At 41.5% G+C, this 26,521-nt stretch overlaps 1 protein-coding gene across 2 annotated transcripts in view; it reads right to left on the reverse strand.

Moving 5' to 3' along the window:
- Positions 1 to 26,521, reverse strand: part of LOC118400563 (disks large-associated protein 4-like) — a 238,377-nt gene that overhangs the window by 21,710 nt on the left and 190,146 nt on the right. For both annotated transcript variants that reach the window (XM_052473932.1, XM_052473933.1), the window contains 4 exons: positions 19,838 to 20,286; positions 18,266 to 18,363; positions 13,121 to 13,620; positions 10,638 to 10,729 (listed from right to left, as the gene is read on the reverse strand). In XM_052473932.1, coding sequence (XP_052329892.1) covers positions 10,638 to 10,729; positions 13,121 to 13,620; positions 18,266 to 18,363; positions 19,838 to 20,286 — 1,139 coding nt within the window. The remainder of the gene's footprint in view (positions 1 to 10,637; positions 10,730 to 13,120; positions 13,621 to 18,265; positions 18,364 to 19,837; positions 20,287 to 26,521) is intronic.

Here is a 26,521-nt window from a genome sequence, read left to right on the forward strand (position 1 = left end):
TGGTGTTGTGGTGGGGTAGTATTGTTTTGTCTGGTGTTGTGATGGTGTAATGGTGTTGTGGTGGGGTAGTATTGTTTTGTCTGGATATGTGATGGTGTAGTATTGTTTTGTCTGGTGATGTGATGGTGTAATTGTGTTGTGGTGGGGTAGTATTGTTTTGTCTGGTTATGTGATGGTGTAATGGTGTTGTGGTGATGGGTAGTATTGTTTGTCTGGATATGTGATGGTGTAGTATTGTTTTGTCTGGTGATGTGATGGTGTAATGGTGTTGTGGTGGGGTAGTATTGTTTTGTCTGGTTATGTGATGGTGTAGTATTGTTTTGTCTGGTTATGTGATGGTGTAATGGTGTTGTGGTGGGGTAGTATTTTTGTCTGGTTATGTGATGGTGTAGTTTTGTTTTGTCTGGTGTTGTAATGGTGTTGTGATGGGGTAGTATTGTTTTGTATGGTGTAGTAATGGTGTAGTAATGTTTTGTCTGGTGATGTAATGGTGTTGTGGTGGGGTAGTATTGTTTTGTCTGGTTATGTGATGGTGTAGTTTTGTTTTGTCTGTATTGTTTTGTATGGTGTAGTAATGGTGTAGTAATGTTTTGTCTGGTGATGTTGTGGTGTAGTATTGTTTTGTCTGGTTATGTGATGGTGTAATGGTGTTGTGGTGGGGTAGTATTGTTTGTCTGGTTATGTGATGGTGTAGTATTGTTTTGTCTGGTTATGTGATGGTGTAATGGTGTTGTGGTGGGGTAGTATTTTTGTCTGGTTATGTGATGGTGTAGTTTTGTTTTGTCTGGTGTTGTAATGGTGTTGTGATGGGGTAGTATTGTTTTGTATGGTGTAGTAATGGTGTAGTAATGTTTTGTCTGGTGATGTAATGGTGTTGTGGTGGGGTAGTATTGTTTTGTCTGGTTATGTGATGGTGTAGTTTTGTTTTGTCTGGTGTTGTGATGGTGTAGTTTTGTTTTGTCTGGTTATGTGATGGTGTAGTTTTGTTTTGTCTGGTGTTGTGATGGTGTAATGGTGTTGTGGTGGGGTAGTATTGTTTTGTCTGGTGTTGTGATGGTGTAATGGTGTTGTGGTGGGGTAGTATTGTTTTGTATGGATATGTGATGGTGTAGTATTGTTTTGTCTGGTGATGTGATGGTGTAATTGTGTTGTGGTGGGGTAGTATTGTTTTGTCTGGTTATGTGATGGTGTAATGGTGTTGTGGTGGGGTAGTATTGTTTTGTCTGGATATGTGATGGTGTGGTATTGTTTTGTCTGGTGATGTGATGGTGTAATGGTGTTGTGGTGGGGTAGTATTTTTTGTCTGGTTATGTGATGGTGTGGTTTTGTTTTGTCTGGTGTTGTAATGGTGTTGTGATGGGGTAGTATTGTTTTGTATGGTGTAGTAATGGTGTAGTAATGTTTTGTCTGGTGATGTAATGGTGTTGTGGTGGGGTAGTATTGTTTTGTCTGGTTATGTGATGGTGTAGTTTCGTTTTGTCTGGTGTTGTAATGGTGTTGTGATGGGGTAGTATTGTTTTGTATGGTGTAGTAATGGTGTAGTAATGTTTTGTCTGGTGATGTTGTGGTGGGGTAGTATTGTTTTGTCTGGTTATGTGATGGTGTAGTTTGTTTTGTCTGGTGTTGTGATGGTGTAGTTTTGTTTTGTCTGGTTATGTGATGGTGTAGTTTTGTTTTGTCTGGTGTTGTGATGGTGTAATGGTGTTGTGGTGGGGTAGTATTGTTTTGTCTGGTGTGTGATGGTGTAATGGTGTTGTGGTGGGGTAGTATTGTTTTGTCTGGATATGTGATGGTGGGGTAGTATTGTTTTGTCTGGTTATGTGATGGTGTAATGGTGTTGTGGTGGGGTAGTATTGTTTTGTCTAGTTATGTGATGGTGTAATGGTGTTGTGGTGGGGTAGTATTGTTTGTCTGGTTATGTGATGGTGTAATGGTGTTTTGGTGGGGTAGTATTGTTTTGTCTGGTTATGTGATGGTGTAATGGTGTTGTGGTGGGTAGTATTGTTTTGTCTGGTTATGTGATGGTGTAATGGTGTTGTGGTGGGGTAGTATTGTTTTGTCTGGTTATGTGATGGTGTAATGGTGTTGTGGTGGGGTAGTATTGTTTGTCTGGTTATGTGATGGTGTAATGGTGTTGTGGTTAGTATTGTTTGTCTGGTTATGTGATGGTGTAATGGTGTTGTGGTGGGGTAGTATTGTTTTGTCTGGTTATGTGATGGTGTAATGGTGTTGTGGTGGGGTAGTATTGTTTTGTCTGGTTATGTGATGGTGTAATGGTGTTGTGGTGTAGTTATTGTTTTGTCTGGTTATGTGATGGTGTAATGGTGTTGTGGTGGGGTAGTAGTGTTTTGTCTGGTTATGTGATGGTGTAGTGGTGTTGTGGTGGGGTAGTATTGTTTTGTCTGGTTATGTGATGGTGTAATGGTGTTGTGGTGGGGTAGTATTGTTTTGTCTGGTGTTGTGCTGGTGTAATGGTGTTGTGGTGGGGTAGTATTGTTTTGTATGGATATGTGATGGTGTAGTATTGTTTTGTCTGGTGATGTAATGGTGTTGTGGTGGGGTAGTATTGTTTTGTTTGGTTATGTGATGGTGTAATGGTGTTGTGGTGGGGTAGTATTGTTTTGTCTGGTTATGTGATGGTGTAATGGTGTTGTGGTGGGGTAGTATTGTTTTGTCTAGTTATGTGATGGTGTAATGGTGTTGTGGTGGGGTAGTATTGTTTGTCTGGTTATGTGATGGTGTAATGGTGTTGTGGTGGGGTAGTATTGTTTTGTCTGGTTATGTGATGGTGTAATGGTGTTGTGGTGGGGTAGTATTGTTTTGTCTGGTTATGTGATGGTGTAATGGTGTTGTGGTGGGGTAGTATTGTTTTGTCTGGTTATGTGATGGTGTAATGGTGTTGTGGTGGGGTAGTATTGTTTTGTCTGGTTATGTCCAATTTGTAAGTCGCTCTGGATAAGAGCGTCTGTAAATGACTTAAATGTAAATGTGATGGTGTAATGGTGTTGTGGTGGGGTAGTATTGTTTTGTCTGGTTATGTGATGGTGTAATGGTGTTGTGGTGGGGTAGTATTGTTTTGTCTGGTTATGTGATGGTGTAATGGTTTTGTGGTAGTATTGTTTTGTCTGGTTATGTGATGGTGTAGTATTGTTTTGTCTGGTTATGTGATGGTGTAATGGTGTTGTGGTGGGGTAGTATTTTTGTCTGGTTATGTGATGGTGTAGTTTTGTTTTGTCTGGTGTTGTGATGGTGTAGTTTTGTTTTGTCTGGTTATGTGATGGTGTAGTTTTGTTTTGTCTGGTGTTGTGATGGTGTAATGGTGTTGTGGTGGGGTAGTATTGTTTTGTCTGGTGTTGTGATGGTGTAATGGTGTTGCGGTGGGGTAGTATTGTTTTGTCTGGATATGTGATGGTGTAGTATTGTTTTGTCTGGTGATGTGATGGTGTAATGGTGTTGTGGTGGGGTAGTATTGTTTTGTCTGGTTATGTGATGGTGTAATGGTGTTGTGGTGTAGTATTGTTTTGTCTGGTTATGTGATGGTGTAATGGTGTTGTGGTGGGGTAGTATTGTTTTGTCTGGTTATGTGATGGTGTAATGGTGTTGTGGTGGGGTAGTATTGTTTGTCTGGTTATGTGATGGTGTAATGGTGTTGTGGTGGGGTAGTATTGTTTTGTCTGGTTATGTGATGGTGTAGTATTGTTTTGTCTGGTTATGTGATGGTGTAATGGTGTTGTGGTGGGGTAGTATTGTTTTGTCTGGATATGTGATGTAGTATTGTTTTGTCTGGTGATGTGATGGTGTAATGGTGTTGTGTGGGGTAGTATTGTTTTGTCTGGATATGTGATGTTGTAGTATTGTTTTGTCTGGTGATGTGATGGTGTAATTGTGTTGTGGTGGGGTAGTATTGTTTTGTCTGGTTATGTGATGGTGTAATGGTGTTGTGGTGGGGTAGTATTGTTTTGTCTGGTTATGTGATGGTGTAATGATGTTGTGGTGGGGTAGTATTGTTTTGTCTGGTTATGTGATGGTGTAATGGTGTTGTGGTGGGGTAGTATTGTTTCTCTGGTTATGTGATGGTGTAGTATTGTTTTGTCTGGTTATGTGATGGTGTAATGGTGTTGTGGTGGGGTAGTATTTTTTGTCTGGTTATGAGATGGTGTAGTTTTGTTTTGTCTGGTGTTGTAATGGTGTTGTGGTGGGGTAGTATTGTTTTGTATGGTGTAGTAATGGTGTAGTAATGTTTTGTCTGGTGATGTAATGGTGTTGCGGTGGGGTAGTATTGTTTTGTCTGGTTATGTGATGGTGTAGTTTTGTTTTGTTGGTGTTGTGATGGGTAGTTTTGTTTTGTCTGGTTATGTGATGGTGTAGTTTTGTTTTGTCTGGTGTTGTGATGGTGTAATGGTGTTGTGGTGGGGTAGTATTGTTTTGTCTGGTGTTGTGATGGTGTAATGGTGTTGTGGTGGGGTAGTATTGTTTTGTCTGGATATGTGATGGTGTAGTATTGTTTTGTCTGGTGATGTGATGGTGTAATGGTGTTGTGGTGGGGTAGTATTGTTTTGTCTGGATGTGTGATGTTGTAGTATTGTTTTGTCTGGTGTGTGATGGTGTAATGGTGTTGTGGTGGGTAGTATTGTTTTGTCTGGTGTTGTGATGGTGTAATGGTGTTGTGGTGGGGTAGTATTGTTTTGTCTGGATATGTGATGGTGTAGTATTGTTTTGTCTGGTGATGTGATGGTGTAATGGTGTTGTGGTGGGGTAGTATTGTTTTTGTCTGGATGTGTGATGTTGTAGTATTGTTTTGTCTGGTGATGTGATGGTGTAATTGTGTTGTGGTGGGGTAGTATTGTTTTGTCTGGTTATGTGATGGTGTAATGGTGTTGTGGTGGGGTAGTATTGTTTTGTCTGGTTATGTGATGGTGTAATGGTGTTGTGGTGGGGTAGTATTGTTTTGTCTGGTTATGTGATGGTGTAATGGTGTTGTGGTGGGGTAGTATTGTTTTGTCTGGTTATGTGATGGTGTAATGGTGTTGTGGTGGGGTAGTATTGTTTTGTCTGGTTATGTGATGGTGTAATGGTGTTGTGGTGGGGTAGTATTGTTTTGTCTGGTGTTGTGATGGTGTAATGGTGTTGTGGTGGGGTAGTATTGTTTTGTATGGATATGTGATGGTGTAGTATTGTTTTGTCTGGTGATGTAATGGTGTTGTGGTGGGGTAGTATTGTTTTGTTTGGTTATGTGATGGTGTAATGGTGTTGTGGTGGGGTAGTATTGTTTTGTCTGGTTATGTGATGGTGTAATGGTGTTGTGGTGGGGTAGTATTGTTTTGTCTAGTTATGTGATGGTGTAATGGTGTTGTGGTGGGGTAGTATTGTTTGTCTGGTTATGTGATGGTGTAATGGTGTTGTGGTGGGGTAGTATTGTTTTGTCTGGTTATGTGATGGTGTAATGGTGTTGTGGTGGGGTAGTATTGTTTTGTCTGGTTATGTGATGGTGTAATGGTGTTGTGGTGGGGTAGTATTGTTTTGTCTGGTTATGTGATGGTGTAATGGTGTTGTGGTGGGGTAGTATTGTTTTGTCTGGTTATGTCCAATTTGTAAGTCGCTCTGGATAAGAGCGTCTGCTAAATGACTTAAATGTAAATGTTATGTGATGGTGTAATGGTGTTGTGGTGGGGTAGTATTGTTTTGTCTGGTTATGTGATGGTGTAATGGTGTTGTGGTGGGGTAGTATTGTTTTGTCTGGTTATGTGATGTTGTAATGGTTTTGTGGTAGTATTGTTTTGTCTGGTTATGTGATGGTGTAGTATTGTTTTGTCTGGTTATGTGATGGTGTAATGGTGTTGTGGTGGGGTAGTATTTTTTGTCTGGTTATGTGATGGTGTAGTTTTGTTTTGTCTGGTGTTGTGATGGTGTAGTTTTGTTTTGTCTGGTTATGTGATGGTGTAGTTTTGTTTTGTCTGGTGTTGTGATGGTGTAATGGTGTTGTGGTGGGGTAGTATTGTTTTGTCTGGTGTTGTGATGGTGTAATGGTGTTGCGGTGGGGTAGTATTGTTTTGTCTGGATATGTGATGGTGTAGTATTGTTTTGTCTGGTGATGTGATGGTGTAATGGTGTTGTGGTGGGGTAGTATTGTTTTGTCTGGTTATGTGATGGTGTAATGGTGTTGTGGTGGGGTAGTATTGTTTTGTCTGGTTATGTGATGGTGTAATGGTGTTGTGGTGGGGTAGTATTGTTTTGTCTGGTTATGTGATGGTGTAATTGTGTTGTGGTGGGGTAGTATTGTTTGTCTGGTTATGTGATGGTGTAATGGTGTTGTGGTGGGGTAGTATTGTTTTGTCTGGATATGTGATGGTGTAGTATTGTTTTGTCTGGTGATGTGATGGTGTAATGGTGTTGTGGTGGGGTAGTATTGTTTTGTCTGGTTATGTGATGGTGTAGTATTGTTTTGTCTGGTGATGTGATGGTGTAATGGTGTTGTGGTGGGGTAGTATTGTTTTTGTCTGGATGTGTGATGTTGTAGTATTGTTTTGTCTGGTGATGTGATGGTGTAATTGTGTTGTGGTGGGGTAGTATTGTTTTGTCTGGTTATGTGATGGTGTAATGGTGTTGTGGTGGGGTAGTATTGTTTTGTCTGGTTATGTGATGGTGTAATGATGTTGTGGTGGGGTAGTATTGTTTTGTCTGGTTATGTGATGGTGTAATGGTGTTGTGGTGGGGTAGTATTGTTTCTCTGGTTATGTGATGGTGTAGTATTGTTTTGTCTGGTTATGTGATGGTGTAATGGTGTTGTGGTGGGGTAGTATTTTTTGTCTGGTTATGAGATGGTGTAGTTTTGTTTTGTCTGGTGTTGTAATGGTGTTGTGGTGGGGTAGTATTGTTTTGTATGGTGTAGTAATGGTGTAGTAATGTTTTGTCTGGTGATGTAATGGTGTTGCGGTGGGGTAGTATTGTTTTGTCTGGTTATGTGATGGTGTAGTTTTGTTTTGTCTGGTGTTGTGATGGTGTAGTTTTGTTTTGTCTGGTTATGTGATGGTGTAGTTTTGTTTTGTCTGGTGTTGTGATGGTGTAATGGTGTTGTGGTGGGGTAGTATTGTTTTGTCTGGTGTTGTGATGGTGTAATGGTGTTGTGGTGGGGTAGTATTGTTTTGTCTGGATATGTGATGGTGTAGTATTGTTTTGTCTGGTGATGTGATGGTGTAATGGTGTTGTGGTGGGGTAGTATTGTTTTTGTCTGGATATGTGATGTTGTAGTATTGTTTTGTCTGGTGTTGTGATGGTGTAATGGTGTTGTGGTGGGGTAGTATTGTTTTGTCTGGTGTATGTGATGGTGTAATGGTGTTGTGGTGGGGTAGTATTGTTTTGTCTGGATATGTGATGGTGTAGTATTGTTTTGTCTGGTGATGTGATGGTGTAATGGTGTTGTGGTGGGGTAGTATTGTTTTTGTCTGATGTGTGATGTTGTAGTATTGTTTTGTCTGGTGATGTGATGGTGTAATTGTGTTGTGGTGGGGTAGTATTGTTTTGTCTGGTTATGTGATGGTGTAATGGTGTTGTGGTGGGGTATTGTTTTGTCTGGTTATGAGATGGTGTAATGATGTTGTGGTGGGGTAGTATTGTTTTGTCTGGTTATGTGATGGTGTAATGGTGTTGTGGTGGGTAGTATTGTTTGTCTGGTTATGTGATGGTGTAGTATTGTTTTGTCTGGTTATGTGATGGTGTAATGGTGTTGTGGTGGGGTAGTATTTTTGTCTGGTTATGTGATGGTGTAGTTTTGTTTTGTCTGGTGTTGTAATGGTGTTGTGATGGGGTAGTATTGTTTTGTATGGTGTAGTAATGGTGTAGTAATGTTTTGTCTGGTGATGTAATGGTGTTGTGGTGGGGTAGTATTGTTTTGTCTGGTTATGTGATGGTGTAGTTTTGTTTTGTCTGGTGTTGTGATGGTGTAGTTTTGTTTTGTCTGGTTATGTGATGGTGTAGTTTTGTTTTGTCTGGTGTTGTGATGGTGTAATGGTGTTGTGGTGGGGTAGTATTGTTTTGTCTGGTGTTGTGATGGTGTAATTGTGTTGTGGTGGGGTAGTTTTGTTTTGTCTGGATATGTGATGGTGTAGTATTGTTTTGTCTGGTGATGTGATGGTGTAATTGTGTTGTGGTTAGTATTATTTTGTCTGGTTATGTGATGGTGTAATGGTGTTGTGGTGGGGTAGTATTGTTTTGTCTGGATATGTGATGGTGTGGTATTGTTTTGTCTGGTGATGTGAATGGTGTTGTGGTGGGGTAGTATTGTTTTGTCTGGATATGTGATGGTGTAGTATTGTTTTGTCTGGTTATGTGATGGTGTAATGGTGTTGTGGTGGGGTAGTATTTTTGTCTGGTTATGTGATGGTGTAGTTTTGTTTTGTCTGGGTTGTAATGGTGTTGTGATGGGGTAGTATTGTTTTGTATGGTGTAGTGAATGGTGTAGTAATTGTTTTGTTTTGTCTGGTGATGTAATGGTGTTGTGGTGGGGTAGTATTGTTTTGTCTGGTTATGTGATGGTGTAGTTTTGTTTTGTATGGTGTTGGTGTAGTAATGGTGTAGTAATGTTTTGTCTGGTGATGTTGTGGTGGGGTAGTATTGTTTTGTCTGGTCATGTATAGTATTGTTTGTCTGGATGTGTAGTATTGTTTTGTCTGGTTATGTGTAGTATTGTTTTTGTATTTTTTGTCTGGTTGATGGTGTAGTTTTGTTTTGTCTGTAATGGTGTGGGGTATTGTTTTGTATGGTGTAATGGTGTGATGTTTTGTCTGGTGTAATGGTGTTGTGATGGTGTGGTATTGTTTTGTCTGGGATATGATGTGTAATGGTGTTGTGGTGGGGTAGTATTGTTTTGTCTGGATATGTGATGGTGTAGTATTGTTTTGTCTGGTTATATGATTGTGTAATGGTGTTGTGGTGGGGTAGTTTTGTCTGGTTATGTGATGGTGTAGTTTTGTTTTGTTGTTGTAATGGTGTTGTGTGGGGTAGTATTGTTTTGTATGGTGTAAGTAATGTTTTGTCTGGTGATGTAATGGTGTTGTGATGGTGTAGTTTTGTTTTGTCTGGTGTTGTGATGGTGTAGTTTTGTTTTGTCTGGTTATGTGATGGTGTAGTTTTGTTTTGTCTGGTGTTGTGATGGTGTAATGGTGTTGTGGTGGGGTAGTATTGTTTTGTCTGGATATGTGATGGTGTAGTATTGTTTTGTCTGGTGATGTGATGGTGTAATGGTGTTGTGGTGGGGTAGTATTGTTTTGTCTGGATATGTGATGGTGTAATTGTGTTGTGGTGGGGTAGTATTGTTTTGTCTGGTTATGTGATGGTGTAGTATTGTTTTGTCTGGTGATGTGATGGTGTAATTGTGTTGTGGTGGGGTAGTATTGTTTTGTCTGGTTATGTGATGGTGTAGTATTGTTTTGTCTGGTGATGTGATGGTGTAATTGTGTTGTGGTGGGGTAGTATTGTTTTGTCTGGTTATGTGATGGTGTAATGGTGTTGTGGTGGGGTAGTATTGTTTGTCTGGTTATGTGATGGTGTAGTTTTGTTTTGTCTGGTGTTGTAATGGTGTTGTGATGGGGTAGTATTGTTTTGTCTGGTTATGTGATGGTGTAATGGTGTTGTGGTGGGGTAGTATTGTTTTGTCTGGTTATGTGATGGTGTAATGGTGTTGTGATGGGGTAGTATTGTTTTGTCTGGTTATGTGATGGTGTAGTTTTGTTTTGTCTGGTGATGTAATGGTGTTGTGGTGGGGTAGTATTGTTTTGTCTGGTTATGTGATGGTGTAGTTTTGTTTTGTCTGGTGATGTAATGGTGTTGTGGTGGGGTAGTATTGTTTTGTCTGGTTATGTGATGGTGTAATGGTGTTGTGGTGGGGTAGTATTGTTTGTCTGGTTATGTGATGGTGTAGTTTTGTTTTGTCTGGTGTTGTAATGGTGTTGTGATGGTGTAGTTTTGTTTTGTCTGGTTATGTGATGGTGTAGTATTGTTTTGTCTGTGTCACGTTCTGACCTTTATTTCCTTTGTTTTGTATTTATTTAGTATGGTCAGGGCGTGAGTTGGGTGGGCAGTCTGTTTGTTTTTCTATGATTTGGGGATTTGTATGTTTCGGCCTTGTATGGTTCTCAATCAGAGGCAGGTGTCATTAGTTGTCTCTGATTGAGAATCATAGTTAGGTAGCCTGGGTTGCACTGTTTGTTTGTGGGTGATTGTCTATGCTAGTTGCTTGTGTCAGCACAGGTCTCATTTGTAGCGTCACGGTTGTTGTTGGTTTATTGTTTTTGTATGCAGTGTTCAGTACTTTCTTTAATTAAATATTCACTATGAACACATACCACGCCGCATTTTGGTCCTCTGATCCTTCTCGCCTCTCCTCTTCAGATGAAGAGGAGGAAGACCGTGACAGTCTGGTTATATGATGGTGCAGTTTTGTCTGGTGATGTGATGGTGTAATGGTGTTGTGGTGGGGTAGTATTGTTTTGTCTGGTGATGTGTGGTGTTGTGGTAGTGTTGTTTTGTCTGTTGATGGTGTTGTATTGTTTTTTTCTGGTGATGTGATGGTGTTGTGGTGGTGTTGTTTTGTCTGGTGATGTGTGTATGGGTGAGTTGTAACATGGAGAGTTGATACTTACCAAGTTTTGTTCACACAGTCCTCTGAACTGCTCAAATTTCTTGGTCATGAGGAGCTGAGCACTGCCCACTGCACTGCGGACTTTTCCCAACACTGCAGATAACAAGAATACATACAGATTGAGTCATACTGACACACACGTGCACAGACAGACAGACAGACAGACAGACAGACACAGGTAGACAGGCAGGTACAGACAGGCAGGTACAGACAGGCAGGTACAGACAGGCAGGCAGGCAGACACAGACAGACAGTTAGGTAGTCAGGCAGATACTCGCACACTGTCATGTTCTGACCTTTATTTCCTTTGTTTTGTCATTATTTAGTATGGTCAGGGCGTGAGTTGGGGTGGGCAGTCTATGTTTGTTTTTCTATGATTTGGGTATTTCTATGTTTCGGCCTAGTATGGTTCTCAATCAGAGGCAGGTGTGTTTGTGGGTGATTGTTCCTATCTCTGTGTTTGCACCAGATAGGACTGTTTGGGGTTTTCACGTTTCTTGTTTTTGTATTCAGTTGTTCATGTGTACATTTACATATTAAAAGAACCATGGACACTTACCACGCCGCATATTGGTCCTCTGATCCTTTTCGCCTCTCCTCTTCGGAAGAAGAGGAGGAAATCCCTTACACACACACAGTTTGTTGGGGCATTGGGAATGCAACACCAATAAACAGAGCGTGTCAAGGAGTGTCTCTCATTGCTCCATTTAGGTACAAAACTCGAACCTAATGCTAATAAACTTTCCCCCATAGCAACTGATGTGTATAAGGCCTTCCTATACATTCATTTCAGTACATTCTCAAAAATAAGACTGTTCTGCCACGTACTGAGAGTTGAGACAAGATGATTTGTGAGGGAGAAAAATCTCAGCCTGTTCAAACAGAAACATCACATTAACACAGAAAACCATCCCAGCAATGTTCCCAGAACAAACCCAAGCAAATGTGGGGTGTCTAAACGACTACATGGGGGCCACCCAATAGGATTACAGTGTAATGGGCAGTGTTATCCTCTTTAAAGGTAGCACTCTAAGCCTACATAGCTACTAGAGCAATACCAGTATCGCAATATTTTTTCCATGGCAAAAATGAAAACACGACGCAGAGTCAATTGGTCCTATGTCACGCCTTGGTCTTAGTATTTTGTGTTTTCTTTAATTATTTGTTCAGGCCAGGGTGTGACATGGGGTTATTGTATTGTCGTATTGGGGTTTTTGTAGGCATTGGGATTGTGGTTGATTAGGGGTGTTGTATAGGCTTGGCTGCCTGAGGCGGTTCTCAATCAGAGTCAGGTGATTCTTGTTGTCTCTGATGGGGAACCGTATTTAGGTAGCCTGGGTTTCACTGTGTATTTCGTGGGTGATTGTTCCTGTCTCTGTGTAGTGTTCACCAGATAGGCTGTAATTAGGTTTCACGTTCCGTTTGTTGTTTTGTATTTGTATAGTTATTTCATCGCGATTGTTTCATTAAAGACATGAGTAACCACCACCCTGCATTTCGGTCCGACTCTCTTTCAACAAACGAAGAACACCGTTACATCCTATAAAAACCTGCTGTATGTAAAATATAGTGTGCTAAAGCATGGAAAATAAATAAATGTGACTGGATGACAACATAACGATATTTTTTCCAACATTCGGGCTATTTTTTAAAAGAAGTGAAATCCGCTTCCTGTTTGTTTCCTTGCCACTATAGTAACGAGCATTGTGATACTGGTATCGTCCCGGGCCTAATAGATAATTGAGTCTTCTTCATCCAGTATTTATGACTTTAGTCCCTGTTTTAATGCTGGATCAAAAACGAACAAACATCTGCGTTGGTGAAATTGATTTTTTTTTAAAAATAGGACCACTGGATGATGAGGTTATGGCAATGAGATTAGGGGGCCATCAGAACCAGATGTTTCTATGGTCCTACAACAAATCAGATTCACTGAGATTAGGGGGCCAGCAGAACCAGATGTTTCTATGGTCCTACAACAAATCAGATTCACTGAGATTAGGGGGCCAGCAGAACCCGGTGTTTCTATGGTCCAGCACTAATCAGATTCAATGTCAACTCTATCGTGCCAACAGTGAGAGAAATGAATGCGCAAGCACACACATTGCAAATGGCAGATACATACACTGACACAAAATGACCCTTTGCTTTTTTCTTAGTTTGGTCAAGATATTCTGATATAGCGTGCATGCTTGACTGAGATTTTGTGTGAGGACTGTTCAGTGTGTGTCATTTCAGCCTGATGTTGAGATATTTATCTAATCTGGATCTGTAATCAGGTCCAGAGTACATTAGTGTAATTATGGAATTAGAGGCCTGTCTGTGTGTTAACTCCAGCTATTACCGCCTTATCCACTGCAGAGTGTCGGTGTGTGTGTGTGTGTTGTGGTTGAACCCTCGCTAGGCTTTAAGCCCTTGGGTCAGGTCAGATCAGGTCATCAGGACAGAACACTTTGTAGATCAATTCACTGTCATCTGTCTTACCCTCCTCTGAGAGCTGGTTGTCTTTGGTCTCCTGCTCCATCTGCTGGCACCAGCCCTCCATGCGGCCCGTCTCTGCCTGCAGCAACTTGAGGAACCAATGGCCGTCCCGCCGGCATGCAGGGCCTGGAGGGGGCACCGCGTTAGGGTTCCCACTGCCCCCAGTCTCATTCCCACTCTCCAGCCAGGGGTCCGGAGGGGGTAGGAACGAGGGGTCCAGGGCCGGATCCAGGCTCTCGGCGAAGGAGTCGGAGGAGGACCGTGTGGTGGAGCGGTTGAGGAACTGCCGTAGCGGAGGTGGAGACGTACTGTTGTCAGCGGTGGGATTTGATCCGTTGCCTTGGCTGAACTGGCCGCCGCTCGGGGGAGAGTCCATGGATTGGCAGGCGTTGTTGACCATGCTCTTCTTCTCGGGGACGGGCTTGGCGTGGGAGATGACAGGGAGGTCCTGTAGGTCTGAGTCTGTCTCCTGCTTGGAAGCCATGTTACTGGAGCGACTGAGCCTGAAAAAACACACACAAAGTGACATAGGAAAACGAGGTCAATGCTCAATCAATAACAATGGTGAAAATAGACATTGCATCTCTAATAATGTTGTCAAGGCAATGCGATATATAGTATTGGTAAACTAATATGTATAAGTAAACTTCATGAACCAGAATGGGCCTGCAACCTAACACCAATTCCAAACTAAAGCCAAACAAACCAACCAAAGTCAAACCAACCCTGATTGCTTCTGTATGTGAAAAAAACATCACTTGTTATTTGTTATCATTTGTTATTCTTGTGTGAAAAAAACAATCACCAGGGGAAAACATATGATGAATCCCTTTCCTGCTACAAAACAAACCAAGTAATGTTCTCAATGACAGACACTTCATCCTGGACTGATCAATATAGGAATAACACACAGAACCTAGACTAGACCATAGAGATGGATACAGGGCATACCACACAGTTAACTACTTTAAAAAATGTAGTTGCACATGGTATCACAGTCTTTTGTGGCAAGTTCAACCTCTATCCATCTCGATGACTCATTACATGTATGGGAAAAGAACTTGGCTGGGGAACAGGCACACCATCATCTGACCATGACTACGATCCTGCCTTCCCATTCAAGTGATAGAACAGAAAACACCAAACAAGGGGAAGATGTAAATCTGTGAAAAATACTTAGAAGTCTGAATATTCATGTTTAATAGGATAATAATAAACAATAATATTAATAGTAAATAAGGGACATACAGTTTATTCAGAAAGTTTTCAAACCCCTTGACTTATTATTATTATTTTTTACATTTACAGCCTTACTCTAAAATAGATTAAATAGTTTTTCCCCCTCATCAATCTACACACAATACCCTAAAATGACAAAGCAAAAACAGGTTTTTAGAATTTATCGCAAATGTGCTAAAATTCTTAAACTGAAATATCAAATGTACACAATAATTCAGATCCCTTACTCAGTACATTGTTGAAGCACCTTTGGAAGCGATTACAGCCTCGAGTCTTCTTGGATATGACGCTATAAGCTTGGCACACCTGTATTTGGGGAGTTTCTCCCATTCCTCTCTACAGATCCTCTCAAGCCCTGTCAGGTTGGATGAGGAGCGTTGCAGAGATGTTCGATTGGGTTCAAGTCTGAGCTCTGGCTGGGCCACTCAAGGACATTCAGAGACTTGTCCCTAAGCCACTCCTGCTTAGGATCATTGTCCTGTTGGAAGGTGAACCTTCACCCCAGTCTGAGGTCCTGAGCGCTCTGGAGCAGGTTTTCATCAAGGATCTCTGAACTTAGCTCCATTCAATTTTGCTTTGATCCTGACTAGTCTCCCAGTCCCTGTCGCTGAAAAACATTCCCACAGCATGATGCTGCTACCACCATGCTTCACTGTAGGGATGGTGCCAGGTTTCCTCCAGACGTGACACTTGAAATTCAGGCCAAAGAGTTCAATCTTGGTTTCATTAGACCCGAGAATCGAGTTTCTCATGGTCTGAGACTCTTTAGGTGCCTTATGGCAAACTCCAAGCGGGCTGTTATGTGCCTGTTACAGAGGAGTGGCTTCTGTCTGGACACTCTACCATAAAGGCCTGATTGGTGGAGTGCTGCAGAGATGGCTGTCCTCCTGGAAGCTTCTCCCATCTCCACAGAGGAATTCTAGAGACCTTCTCCCCCAATTATTCAGTTTGGCCGGGCAGCCAGCTCTAGGAAGATAGTGCTTCCAAACTTCTTCCATTTAAGAATGATGGAGGCCACTGTGTTCTTAGGGAGTTTCAATGCTGCAGAAACTTTTTAGTATCCTTCCCCAGATCTGTTCCTCGACACAATCCTGTCTCAGAGCTCTACAGACAATTTATTCCACCTCATGGCTTGGTTTTTGCTCTGACATGCACTGTCAACTGTGGGACCTTATGTAGACAGGTGTTTGCCTATCCAAATCATGTCCGATCAATTTAATTCACCATAGGTGGACTCGAATCAAGTTGTAGAAACATCTCAAGGATGATCAATTGAAACAGGATACACCTGAGCTCAATTTTGAGCCTCATAGCAAAGGGTCTGAATACTTATGTAAATAAGGTATGTTTTTTATTTTTGATAAATTAGCAAAAATGTATAAAAACTGTTTTCGATTTGTCATTATGGGGTATTGTGTGTAGATTGCTGAGGAAAAATATATATTCAATACATTTTAGAATAAGGCTGTAGCGTAACAAAATGTGGAAAAGTCAATGGGTCTGAATACTTTCCGAAGGCACTGTACTTTAATTGTTGGTATGGGGTGCCAATAAAATAGCATTTATGTTTTTATTTGAAAAAGGAATACTGTTGTTTAGATGGACACCCTAAACAACAATAGTTAAGTCGGAAGTCTACATACACGTCGGAAGTTTAGTCGGAGGTTTACCTACACGTACGTTGGAGTCATTAAAACTTGTGTTTCAACCACTCCACAAATTTCTTGTTAACAAACTATAGTTTTGGCAAGTGGGTCAGAAGTTTACATACACTAAGTTGACTGTGTCTTTAAAAAGCTGGGAAAATTCCAGAAAATTATATCATGGCTTTAGAAGCTTCTGATGGGTTAATTGACATAATTTGAGTCAATTGGAGGTGTACCTGTGGATGTATTTCAAGGCCTACCTTCAAACTCAGTGCCTCTTTGCTTGACATCATGGGACAATCAAAAGAAATAAGCCAAGACTTCAGATTTTTTTTTAGACCTCCACAAGTCTGGTTCATCCTTGGGAGCAATTTCCAAACGCCTGAAGGTACCACGTTCATCTGTACAAACAATAGTACACGAGTATAAACACCATGGGACCATGCAGCAGTCATACCGCTCAGGAAGGAGACGCGTTCTGTCTCCTAGAGATTAACGTATTTTAGTGCGAAAAGTGCAAATCAATCCCAGTACAACAGCAAAGGACCTTGTGAAGATGCTGGAGGAAACGGGTACAAAAGTGTCTATATCCACAGTAAAACGAGTCCTATATCGACATAACCCGAAAGGCCGCTCAGCAAGGAAGAAGCCACTGCTCCAAAATCGCCATAAAAAAAGCCAGACTGCAGTTTGCAACTGCACATGGGGACAAAGATTGTACTTTTTTGAGAAATGTCCTCTGGTCTGATGAAACAAAAATATTACTGTTTGGCCATAATGACCATCGTTATGTTTGGAGGAAAAAGGGGGAGGCTTGCAAGCCGAAGAACACCATCCCAACCGTGAAGCACGGGGGTGGCAGCATCATGTTGTGGGGGTGCTTTGCTGCAGGAGGGACTGGTGCACTTCACAAAATAGATGGCTACATGAGGTGTGAAAATTATGTGGATATACTAAAGCAACATCTCAAGACATCAGTCAGGAAGTTGAAGCTTGATCGCAAATTGGTCTTCCAAATGGACAATGACCCCAAGCATACTTCCAAAGTTGTGGAAAATGGCTTAAGTACAACAAAATCAAGGTATTGGAGTGGCCATCACAAAGTGCTGACTTCAATCGTGTAGAAAATTTGTGTGCAGAACTGAAAAAGCGTGTGCGAGCAAGGAGGCCTAGAAACCTGACTCAGTCACACCAGCTCTGTCAGGAGGAATGGTTTGAAATTCACCCAATTTATTGTGGGAATCTTGTGGAAGGCTACCCGAAATGTTTGACCCAAGTTAAACAATTTAAAGGCAATGCTACCAAATACTAATTGAGTGTATGTAAACTTCTGACCCACTGGGAATGTGATGAAAGAAATCAAATCTGAAATAAATGATTCTCTCTACTATTATTCTGACATTTCACATTCTTAAAATAAAGTGGTGACCTTAACTGACCTAAGACAGGGAATTCTTACTAGGATTAAAGGTCAGGAATTGTGAAAAACTGAGTTCAAATGTATTTGGCTAAGGTGTATGTAAACTTCTGACTTCAACGGTATATATACATGTTTTGTTTGAGTCAAGTAAGACAAAGCTCTTTGTTTAGGCTATTTCTACGATATCAACTGATACAGGCCACATTCAGAAGTAATCAAATTGTGAGATAATTCTGACAACCAACTTCACAACACTGCATGCAAACTAGGAGTTCCCTCCCGTCCCTGATACAAGTGTAAATTTATGATAAATTGTGCCTTCCTGTATTATACTTATGCTACAATGTTAATTCCATTCTCCTGAGCCATTTACTTCATGCTCATATTCTTGTATTTTCTTATTTCTTATTGTTGTTCATTGTCATGAAGGAATCTGCAATTAAGCATTTCATTGGATGGTGTATACCATGTGTATCCTGTACATACAACTAATAAAACATACAATTTCAAAGAGAGGGAACAAAGGGGAGTGAAGCCGAGTGTGGCATGCAAGGACTTCCTGGAATTCAAAATATCACAAAACGAACTACTACACGACAAGTACTACGCTACAGCACTACGGAATGACCTTCAAATCTTGCATGGAAATGCTGTATGCTCTTGGCAACATAACAGGCATGTAACTGTTTTCTCACATTATGGACATTTTCTCAGTGACTACATTAAAATGCCCCCTCAGGGATGAATAGAGATAGGCAACAATTTATTGTGTGGAGCAGAAATATTATTTCCTTATGGGAAATGACATGTCATGACCGGGGGATGGGAAGTGCTGTTACTTACTGCCAGCCGTCGTCCGCCTGTATTCCGATTGACTGGAATCTGGCCAATGGTGGTGTCGGTGTCTCCACTCGTTGGACTTCCTCCTGAATGCAGTCAACCTGGCAACCAATCAGAAAACACAGTCATCAAAAGGTTGAATCTGGAGGAATTTGGTGGTCATCCAGAATTCCAAGATTAAAATTATATATCAATGTGGGGTCTTGAGACATTAAACACTTCTCCTAGCATTGTGAGATTTGACCATTTGCAGAGTGCGAATGAAAAAAAGGACTACCTGTCTAATTCCAAACCTTCAACACTTGAGTCTGAAAAAATAAACATCTTAAATAATGAAGTGAAACCATAATATTTGCCTCAGGCAAACATGGGGAGTACTCTTTTGGGTTTTTCATTTTCTTGATGGCACGCTCTAAAAATTCAGCAAGCCCCATATGAGCTGTAAGCACAAGAAAAATCCATACTGCATCAGTGCAGTATAGTGCTTGGTTATTCCTTAAAACAATCAATGGTTAGGTTTAATACCCTCTGTAAATATGAGCCCAAGGTAAAAGTACATATTTTGACATATTGAGAAATTTAGTATTGCACATTCAGTGGAAATCTGTCCTTTGGTCTGATGAGTCCAAATTTGAGATGTTTGGTTCCAACCACCGTGTCTTTGTGAGACGCAGAGTAGGTGAACGTATGATCTCCACATGTGTGATTCCCACCGTGAAGCATGGAGGAGGAGGTGTGATGGTGTGGTGACACTGTGATCTATTTAGAATTCAAGGCACACTTAACCAGCATTACTACCACAACATTCTGCAGCGATACGCCATCCCATCTGGCTTGCGCTTAGTGGGATTATAATTTGTTTTTCAACAGGATAATGACCCAAAACACACCTCCAGGCTGTGTAAGGGCTATTTGACCAAGGAGAAGGATGGAGTGCTGCATCAGATGACCTTGCCTCCTCAATCACCGGACCTCAACCCAATTGAGATGGTTTGGGATGAGTTGGACCGGAGACTGAAGGAAAAGCAGCCAACAAGTGCTCAGCATATGTGGGAACTCCTTCAAGACTGTTGGAAAAGCATTCCTCATGAAGCTGGTTGAGAGAATGCAAAGAGTGTGCAACACTGTCATCAAGACAAACGGTGGCTACTTTGAAGAATCTCAAATATAAAATACATTTTGATATGTTTAACACTTTTTTGGTTACTACATGATTCCATATGTGTTATTTCATAGTTTTTATGTCTTCATTATTATTCTACAATGTAGAAAATAGTAAAATTCAAGAAAAACCCTTGAATTAGTAGGTGTGCCTAAACTTTTGACTGGTACTATATTCATTGCTGTTGTCAAGGAAACAATAGTAGTACACACCCCCACGCACCCATTTCAGGATTTGAACCAGCAGCCAATTGGTTGCTGCACGCCAGTCCATTGCTGGGCCTTAATCATACTGCCACAGAAACTCTAGCTCCACTACTGTGATGTTACTGACTAATGTAACGTTAATGACTCTAACTTCACTGACGATACCATAACGTCACTGACTAACGGCGCTCGTAACAGCACTCCTACCTGTATGCCTATGGAGGAAAGCTTCCTCCGGGGCACGATGTCCGCAAGGGGCTCCTCTGCCATCAAGTTCCCCCTGTTGGTGCCCGTCGTCTTCAAGGCTTCACGCTGGGAGTCGTTGGTGTCAGTCCCGGTGGTGGTGTGGTGGACGGTGGTGGTGGTGAGGGGTTCCCGGGGGGTGGCGACAGGGACGGGGATGGGCCAAGGGAGACCCCGAGCCAAACTGTTGGTGCGCGTGCTGTCGAGGCTGTCGGAGGAGTTGCTGTGGGCCTGGCTGGACTGACTGGTAATGGTCCTGCTGCGGCGATCACGCTCAGACTGGTGGTCCAGGTAGGTGTCCTGGGCTGACTCAGTGCTGCTTTGCACCGTCACAGAAATGTAGGGCTTGGAAGTGGTGCGGGGCGGCACGGGTGGTGGCACAGGCTTCTTACAGGTGGTGATGCATGTGGAGACTGGAGGAGAGGGGGAAAGAGAGAGAGAGAGCGAGAGAGAAAGCGAAAGAGCATGAGAGAGATTCCTATAGAGTATGTAGCGTGGACACCAATTTTGAAGGTTCCAAACTTCTTCAATAGAAGAATGATGGAGGTCACTGTGTTGTTGGGGACCATTAATTTTACTGAAGTGTTTTGGTTCCCTTCCCCATATCTATGCCTCGACACAATCCTGTCTTGGAGCTCTACGGAATAATTCCTTCATGGTTTGGTTTTTGCTCTGACATGCACTGTCAACTGTGGGACCTTATGTAGACAGGTGTTTGCCTTCCAAATCATGTACAATGAATTGAACTTACCACAGGTGGACTCCAATCAAGTTGTCGAAATATCTCAAGGATGATCAATGGATCCAGGATGCACCTGAGCTAAATTTCATATCTCATAGCAAAGGGTCTGAATACTTATGTAAATAAGCTATTTCTGTTTTGTATTTTTAATACATTTGTCTAAAAACGTTTAAAAATTTCTAAAAACGTGTTTCCATTGTAGAAAATAATCTAATTGAGTGACTGCTGATGCACAACCAACTTCCGAAATTGCACATTGCATATTCTATTATTCTAATTCTCAACAGTAAGTTGAGACCCTGACTGAGTCCCCCCCCCCAGCAGCCCACCCCTGGTCTAATGCATTCAGTGATGAATATCACACATTGTGTACAATATATAAATTTTTGCTCTTCCCAGACAGGGGTCAGGTGTGAAACTAATCCAAAATAGCGCAGTCAATCACCATGCAGGACAAAGTGTCAACGTGGCACTGTTGCCTTTTGATCACCCCACGTCAAGACTTCCTCATGAAATGAGAGTGGGATGAGTGCACTTCACAAGAATTCAGTGGTTGCTGTGGGATCTCTACAATAGATATATACAATGGAAACCTTACTTGACACCTAATGGAGGCTGTATCTGAAACCATCTATAGACTTGATAGGGCAGAGAGGGGTAACCAGGATCTCGAACTCAAGTGGTGGTCAGGAATGTCATTGTAAACAATCCGAGTCAACTGACGACAGTTAGCCTGGTCCCCTAATGACTAATCAGTGCCAAAACAGCATTCAAATCTAGGACTGGAGAAGTGACTTCTCAAATTATAGGCCAGCTGACAGGCAACCACATTGACTCAAAATTATGCTCAAATAATGTCATACAATTCTAGTCTAGCATCATGCTACAGACAACTCTGAGTGGATCTATTTTGAGTGTTTAAAAATCAGCATAGCCTAGCCAGCTGCCTTTGACAGAGGACATCTGCCTCACCAAAACACCAACGTTTACTGTAGCCCAAATAATGGCTTTGACACAACTTTGCTTCCTTGTTTTCCACTCCTTATGGAGGGGATACGTAGCAGGCTTCTAGAAGAGGGTTAGTAAGGACATAGGCTTAGTGGGGGAGCTAGCATTTTTGGAGCTTGGGTTGGGTTTGGCAAAGGTCTGAATGTGCCAAAGGAAAAATGTTCACATGAATGTAACCAATGCGCATGCTGGCATCACCGCCGCACAAGACAATGGATTTTGTCTGAGGACACTTTGCTTTGGTGTGTCCTAAGACGGCTCTGGACGTGTTTCAAGTTTGTGCAGTCTCAAATTACTATATTTTAATACTATTTGAAAGTGAAGATGAATTTAGCCTGGTGTAATTCTATCTTCCCAGAGATATTTATTATATCAAAAGTGAGTTGAACATCCTCAATGACAGGCAGGTGCAGCTGTAGGCCAGATGTAACCTGTAACAAGCATTGGCATGACATGGCACAGTCACTTTTTGGACATCGAAGTCAACATGTGATCACCTACAAAGCTAAATAGTTAATAGCCATGATCTTTTTCTAGCATATTCCCTGAGGTGTTTTTCCAAATGTTTCACCCTTAGCCTAAAGGAAACGTGTACGACTACGACAGCTTTTTTTTAGAATTAACATGGCTATGTTAGTAATATCTCCCTATGGCTGTAAATCTCAGCTACTTGGGGCTTTTTTGAACCCTACGAGCAACATAAACACGTGAGGGAGCTTGAAAGAAAACACTCAAAACAAAAGATCTGTTGTGTGGCTTAATCCACAGACTTGTAGCTTTATAGGACTTATAGCCTTTGTGTGTTGCGGCCTCACCAAATGATATGCTTACATGAGCTCACTCTCGTTTCACTGCAAAGCAGCAAGCTAATGTTTACACTGCCTCTCGTTGCTCTGTCAAAGTGCAGACTACAACCTCGGTAAGGTTTGTCTCAAAGTGAAACTAGTCTGCAGCATTTAGAAACTTTAAGCCATTGTATAACTCTAAAACTACAGGCAATGAATTCATAGTTTTAAGTCTTACTAAACAACTACAAACTACAACAGGAGGACAGTATCATATCTTTCAGATAATGGTTATCGTCTCATATTGTCTCAAAGGTTATAATCGTCTCATCCTTATCTCACAGTGAGATACGATCTTTCCTAAAAGAGTGGTCGGGGCAAAAAAATGCATTGCACAAATAGTGCGTGAATCCCTATGGCAAGTCCAAGAGCAAGATGGGGAATGCAACAACAATACACAGAATGTTAGAAATAGATAGGTATCACATTGGCAATGAACACACCACCATGACGGGTTGAACCCTGAATGAAGGATGCTCTTCGGAAATCTCTGGCCTTCACTATTCCATCACTATGAGGAACAACAACACTATACCCAGTTGCTCCTATCTCTTCTCATACTTTACACGTTGCCTCACCTCACACATATGTGGTTCAAATAGGGCAGCAACAACATTCATTCCCCACAACAGTAGAGCCGTACAACAACAACAACAACAACAGTACATAGCTTGTGTAAGGATGAGAATAAGTTCATCTTTCCAATGTAGTCATCAATCTCCTCATTGACATACCGTTGACACCATATCCAGTAACTACCTGGCTATACGGCCCCAGGAAAGATTCCTCACGCTCTGCCAGCCCCATAAATCACTCACACTAGTCTATGACCATAGATTGCCTTACAGCAAGGCCAACTGCTTTGGGAGAAAATAAAGGATACTTTTCTAAAAATAATCAGAAGGCAACACATGCTGTGGAGATGTACTGCCATGTCAACTGCTGTGAGTGGTTGGTTCCTTTGTGTTAGTTAGGTAGTGTGTCATATTGGTCTGTTGGTCAAACTTGATATTGCAAAGACCCTGTACCAGAGTAAATACCTGGGTTATAAATTATAATCTATGTAATTAAGGAAATTCTCTTATGCAGTGCTTACCACCTAAGTTTTAGAAAATGTATTTCAACAGGTAAGCACCATACGGCTGGTGCAAGATAATTAAGTAAGATTGTATGACATAAATAATCTTGGAAATAGTGTTTCCCTGCTGTTTAATGCTATACAGTACCAGACATATACTATATTCCATAGTTTATAACAGACAGCCAGAGGAAGAGGAAGATGGTGCTGATAGTGGGACCAGTGACCAATGCCACCTCGAATAACAGAGATGTTCCCGGGGCTGGAAGGGTTTGCTGTCGTAATGGCAGCTATGTGACATGCTGGCTCTGCTCCAGATTCCATTCTGCAGTGTGTGTGTGCGTGTGTGTGTGTGTGTGTGTGTGTGTGTGTGTGTGTGTGTGTGTGTGTGTGTGTGTGTGTGTGTGTGTGTGTGTGTGTGTGTGTGTGTGTGTGTGTGTGACAGGATTTGGATGCCTTCCCTGCCCTATGGGTTCCAAGCACGCTTGCATCAATCTAAACAGAATTTACCCTTGGGTGAAAAACCCATAAAATCAGCTTTTCTTACAACTGGAAAATCATAAATGACCTCCTCTTCTCAGATTACATAGGACTAGGACATCATTTATTTTGGGCGAGAGGGTTATTGACAACTATTCACACCTCTTGACTTTTTCCACATTTTGTGTTACAAAGTGGGATTCAAATGAATTTAATTGTCATATTTTATCAACAATCTACACAAAAAAGGGACATTTTTGCAAATACAGAAATACATCTCATTTACATAAGTATTCAACCCCCTGAGTCAATACATGTTAAATACCTTTTGGAAGTGATTACAGCTGTGAATCTTTCTGGGTAAATCTACATTAAAAATATTTTTATATATGTTTATCATTTTCAAATAAAAAATAAATAAAAAAGACAGCGATACAAACATTGACGTTCATAGTACTGTTGAATGGGATGGCCAGAGGACAAAACAAAACTTAACTCACACATACACAAAATAAAACTAAATCCTATTAGGTGGTACATGTATAGGAAGACAGCATATAGTCATTATAAGCAGTGTAGTTAAGCCAAAAAATAAATATTGAGTGGAGTATTTGCACAGAGTAGCAGCAGATCATCAACCCAGTTACGAAGCAGGACTAGACCATTTATCCAGTATCGGCTGCCATATTTTGATCAAATACCTTCTCTGCGTCAAGAGCAATTACCACTGCCTCAACTTTATGATCATGATACACTACGATGAAAAGGCGTCTCAAATTGTAGTATATACAGTGGGGCAAAAAAGTATTTAGTCATCATAGGTACACTTCAACTATGACAGACAAAATGAGAAAAAAAATCCAGAGAATCACATTGTAAGATTTTTAATGAATTTATTTGCAAATTATGGTGGAAAATAAGTATTTGGTCAATAACAAAAGTTTCTCAATACTTTGTTATATACCCTTTGTTGGCAATGACAGAGGTCAAACGTTTTCTGTAAGTCTTCACAAGGTTTTCACACACTGTTGCTGGTATTTTGGCCCATTCCTCCATGCATATCTCCTCTAGAGCTGTGATGTTTTGGAGCTGTTGCTGGGCAACACAGACTTTCAACTCCCTCCACAGATTTTCTATGGGGTTGAGATCTGGAGACTGGCTAGGCCACTCCAGGACCTTGAAATGCTTCTTACGAAGCCACTCCTTTGTTGCCAGGGCGGTGTGTTTGGGATCATTGTCATGCTGAAAGACCCAGCCACGTGTCATCTTCAATGCCCTTGCTGATGGAAGGAGGTTTTCACTCAAAATCTCACGATACATGGCCCCATTAATTATTTCCTTTCCTCCGCGACCGGGAGGTCCGTGGGGCGACGCACAATTGGCCTATTGTCGTCCGGGTTAGGGCTGGTTTGGCCGGTAGGGAATTCCTTGTCTTATCGCGCACCAGTGACTCCTGTGGCGGGCCGGGCGCAGTGCGCGCTAACCAAGGTTGCCAGGTGCACGGTGTTTCCTCCGACACATTGGTGCGGCTGGCCTCCGGGTTGGATGGCGCTGTGTTAAGAAGCAGTGCGGCTTGGTTGGGTTGTGTATCGGAGGACGCATGACTTTCAACCTTCGTCTCTCCCGAGCCCATACGGGAGTAGCGATGAGACAAGATAGTAGTTACTAAACAATTGGATACCACGAAATTGGGGAGAAAAAGGGGTAAAAAAAAATATATATATATATATATATATATAAATACAAAAAATAGAACCAGTCTGACAAAGAGAAGTAGGCCAAAAGATCTCAAAAAGCAAGACATCATGCTGTGTTCCAAAGAAATTCAGGAACCGATGAGAAACAAAGTAATTGACATCAGTCTGTAAAGGGTTACAAGGCCATCAAGCCGTCATTTAAAATAAGAATTTGTTCTTAACTGACTTTCCTAGTTAAATAAAGGTAAAAAATATATATTTTTACAAAATAATGGTGAGAGCCATTATCCACAAATGGAGAAAATTTTGAACAGTGGTGAACCTTCCCAGGAGTGGCCGGCCTACCAAAATTACCCCAAGAGCGCAGCGACGACTCATCCAAGAGGTCACAAAAGAACCCACAACAACATCTAGAGAAGTGCAGGCCTCACTTGCCTCAGTTAAGGTCCGTGTTCCTGACTCAACCATAAGTAAGAGACTGGGCAAAAATGGCATCCATGGCAGAGTTCCAAGGCGAAAACCACTGCTGACCAAAAATAACATAAAAGCTTGTCTCACTTTTGGCAAAAAAACATCTTGATGATCCCCAAGAATTTTGGGAAAATATTCTGTGGACTGAAGAGACAAAAGTTTAACTTTTTGGAAGGTGTGCCTCCCTTTACATCTGGCGTAAAAGTAACACAGCATTTCAGAAAAAGAACATCATACCAACAGTCAAATATGGTGGTGGTAGTGTGATGGTCTGGGGCCACTTTGCTGCTTCAGGATCTAGACAACTTGCTGTGATTGATGGAACTG

This window comes from Oncorhynchus keta, chromosome 21, assembly GCF_023373465.1.
Source record: "Oncorhynchus keta strain PuntledgeMale-10-30-2019 chromosome 21, Oket_V2, whole genome shotgun sequence".
Taxonomy (NCBI): Eukaryota; Metazoa; Chordata; class Actinopteri; order Salmoniformes; family Salmonidae; genus Oncorhynchus; species Oncorhynchus keta.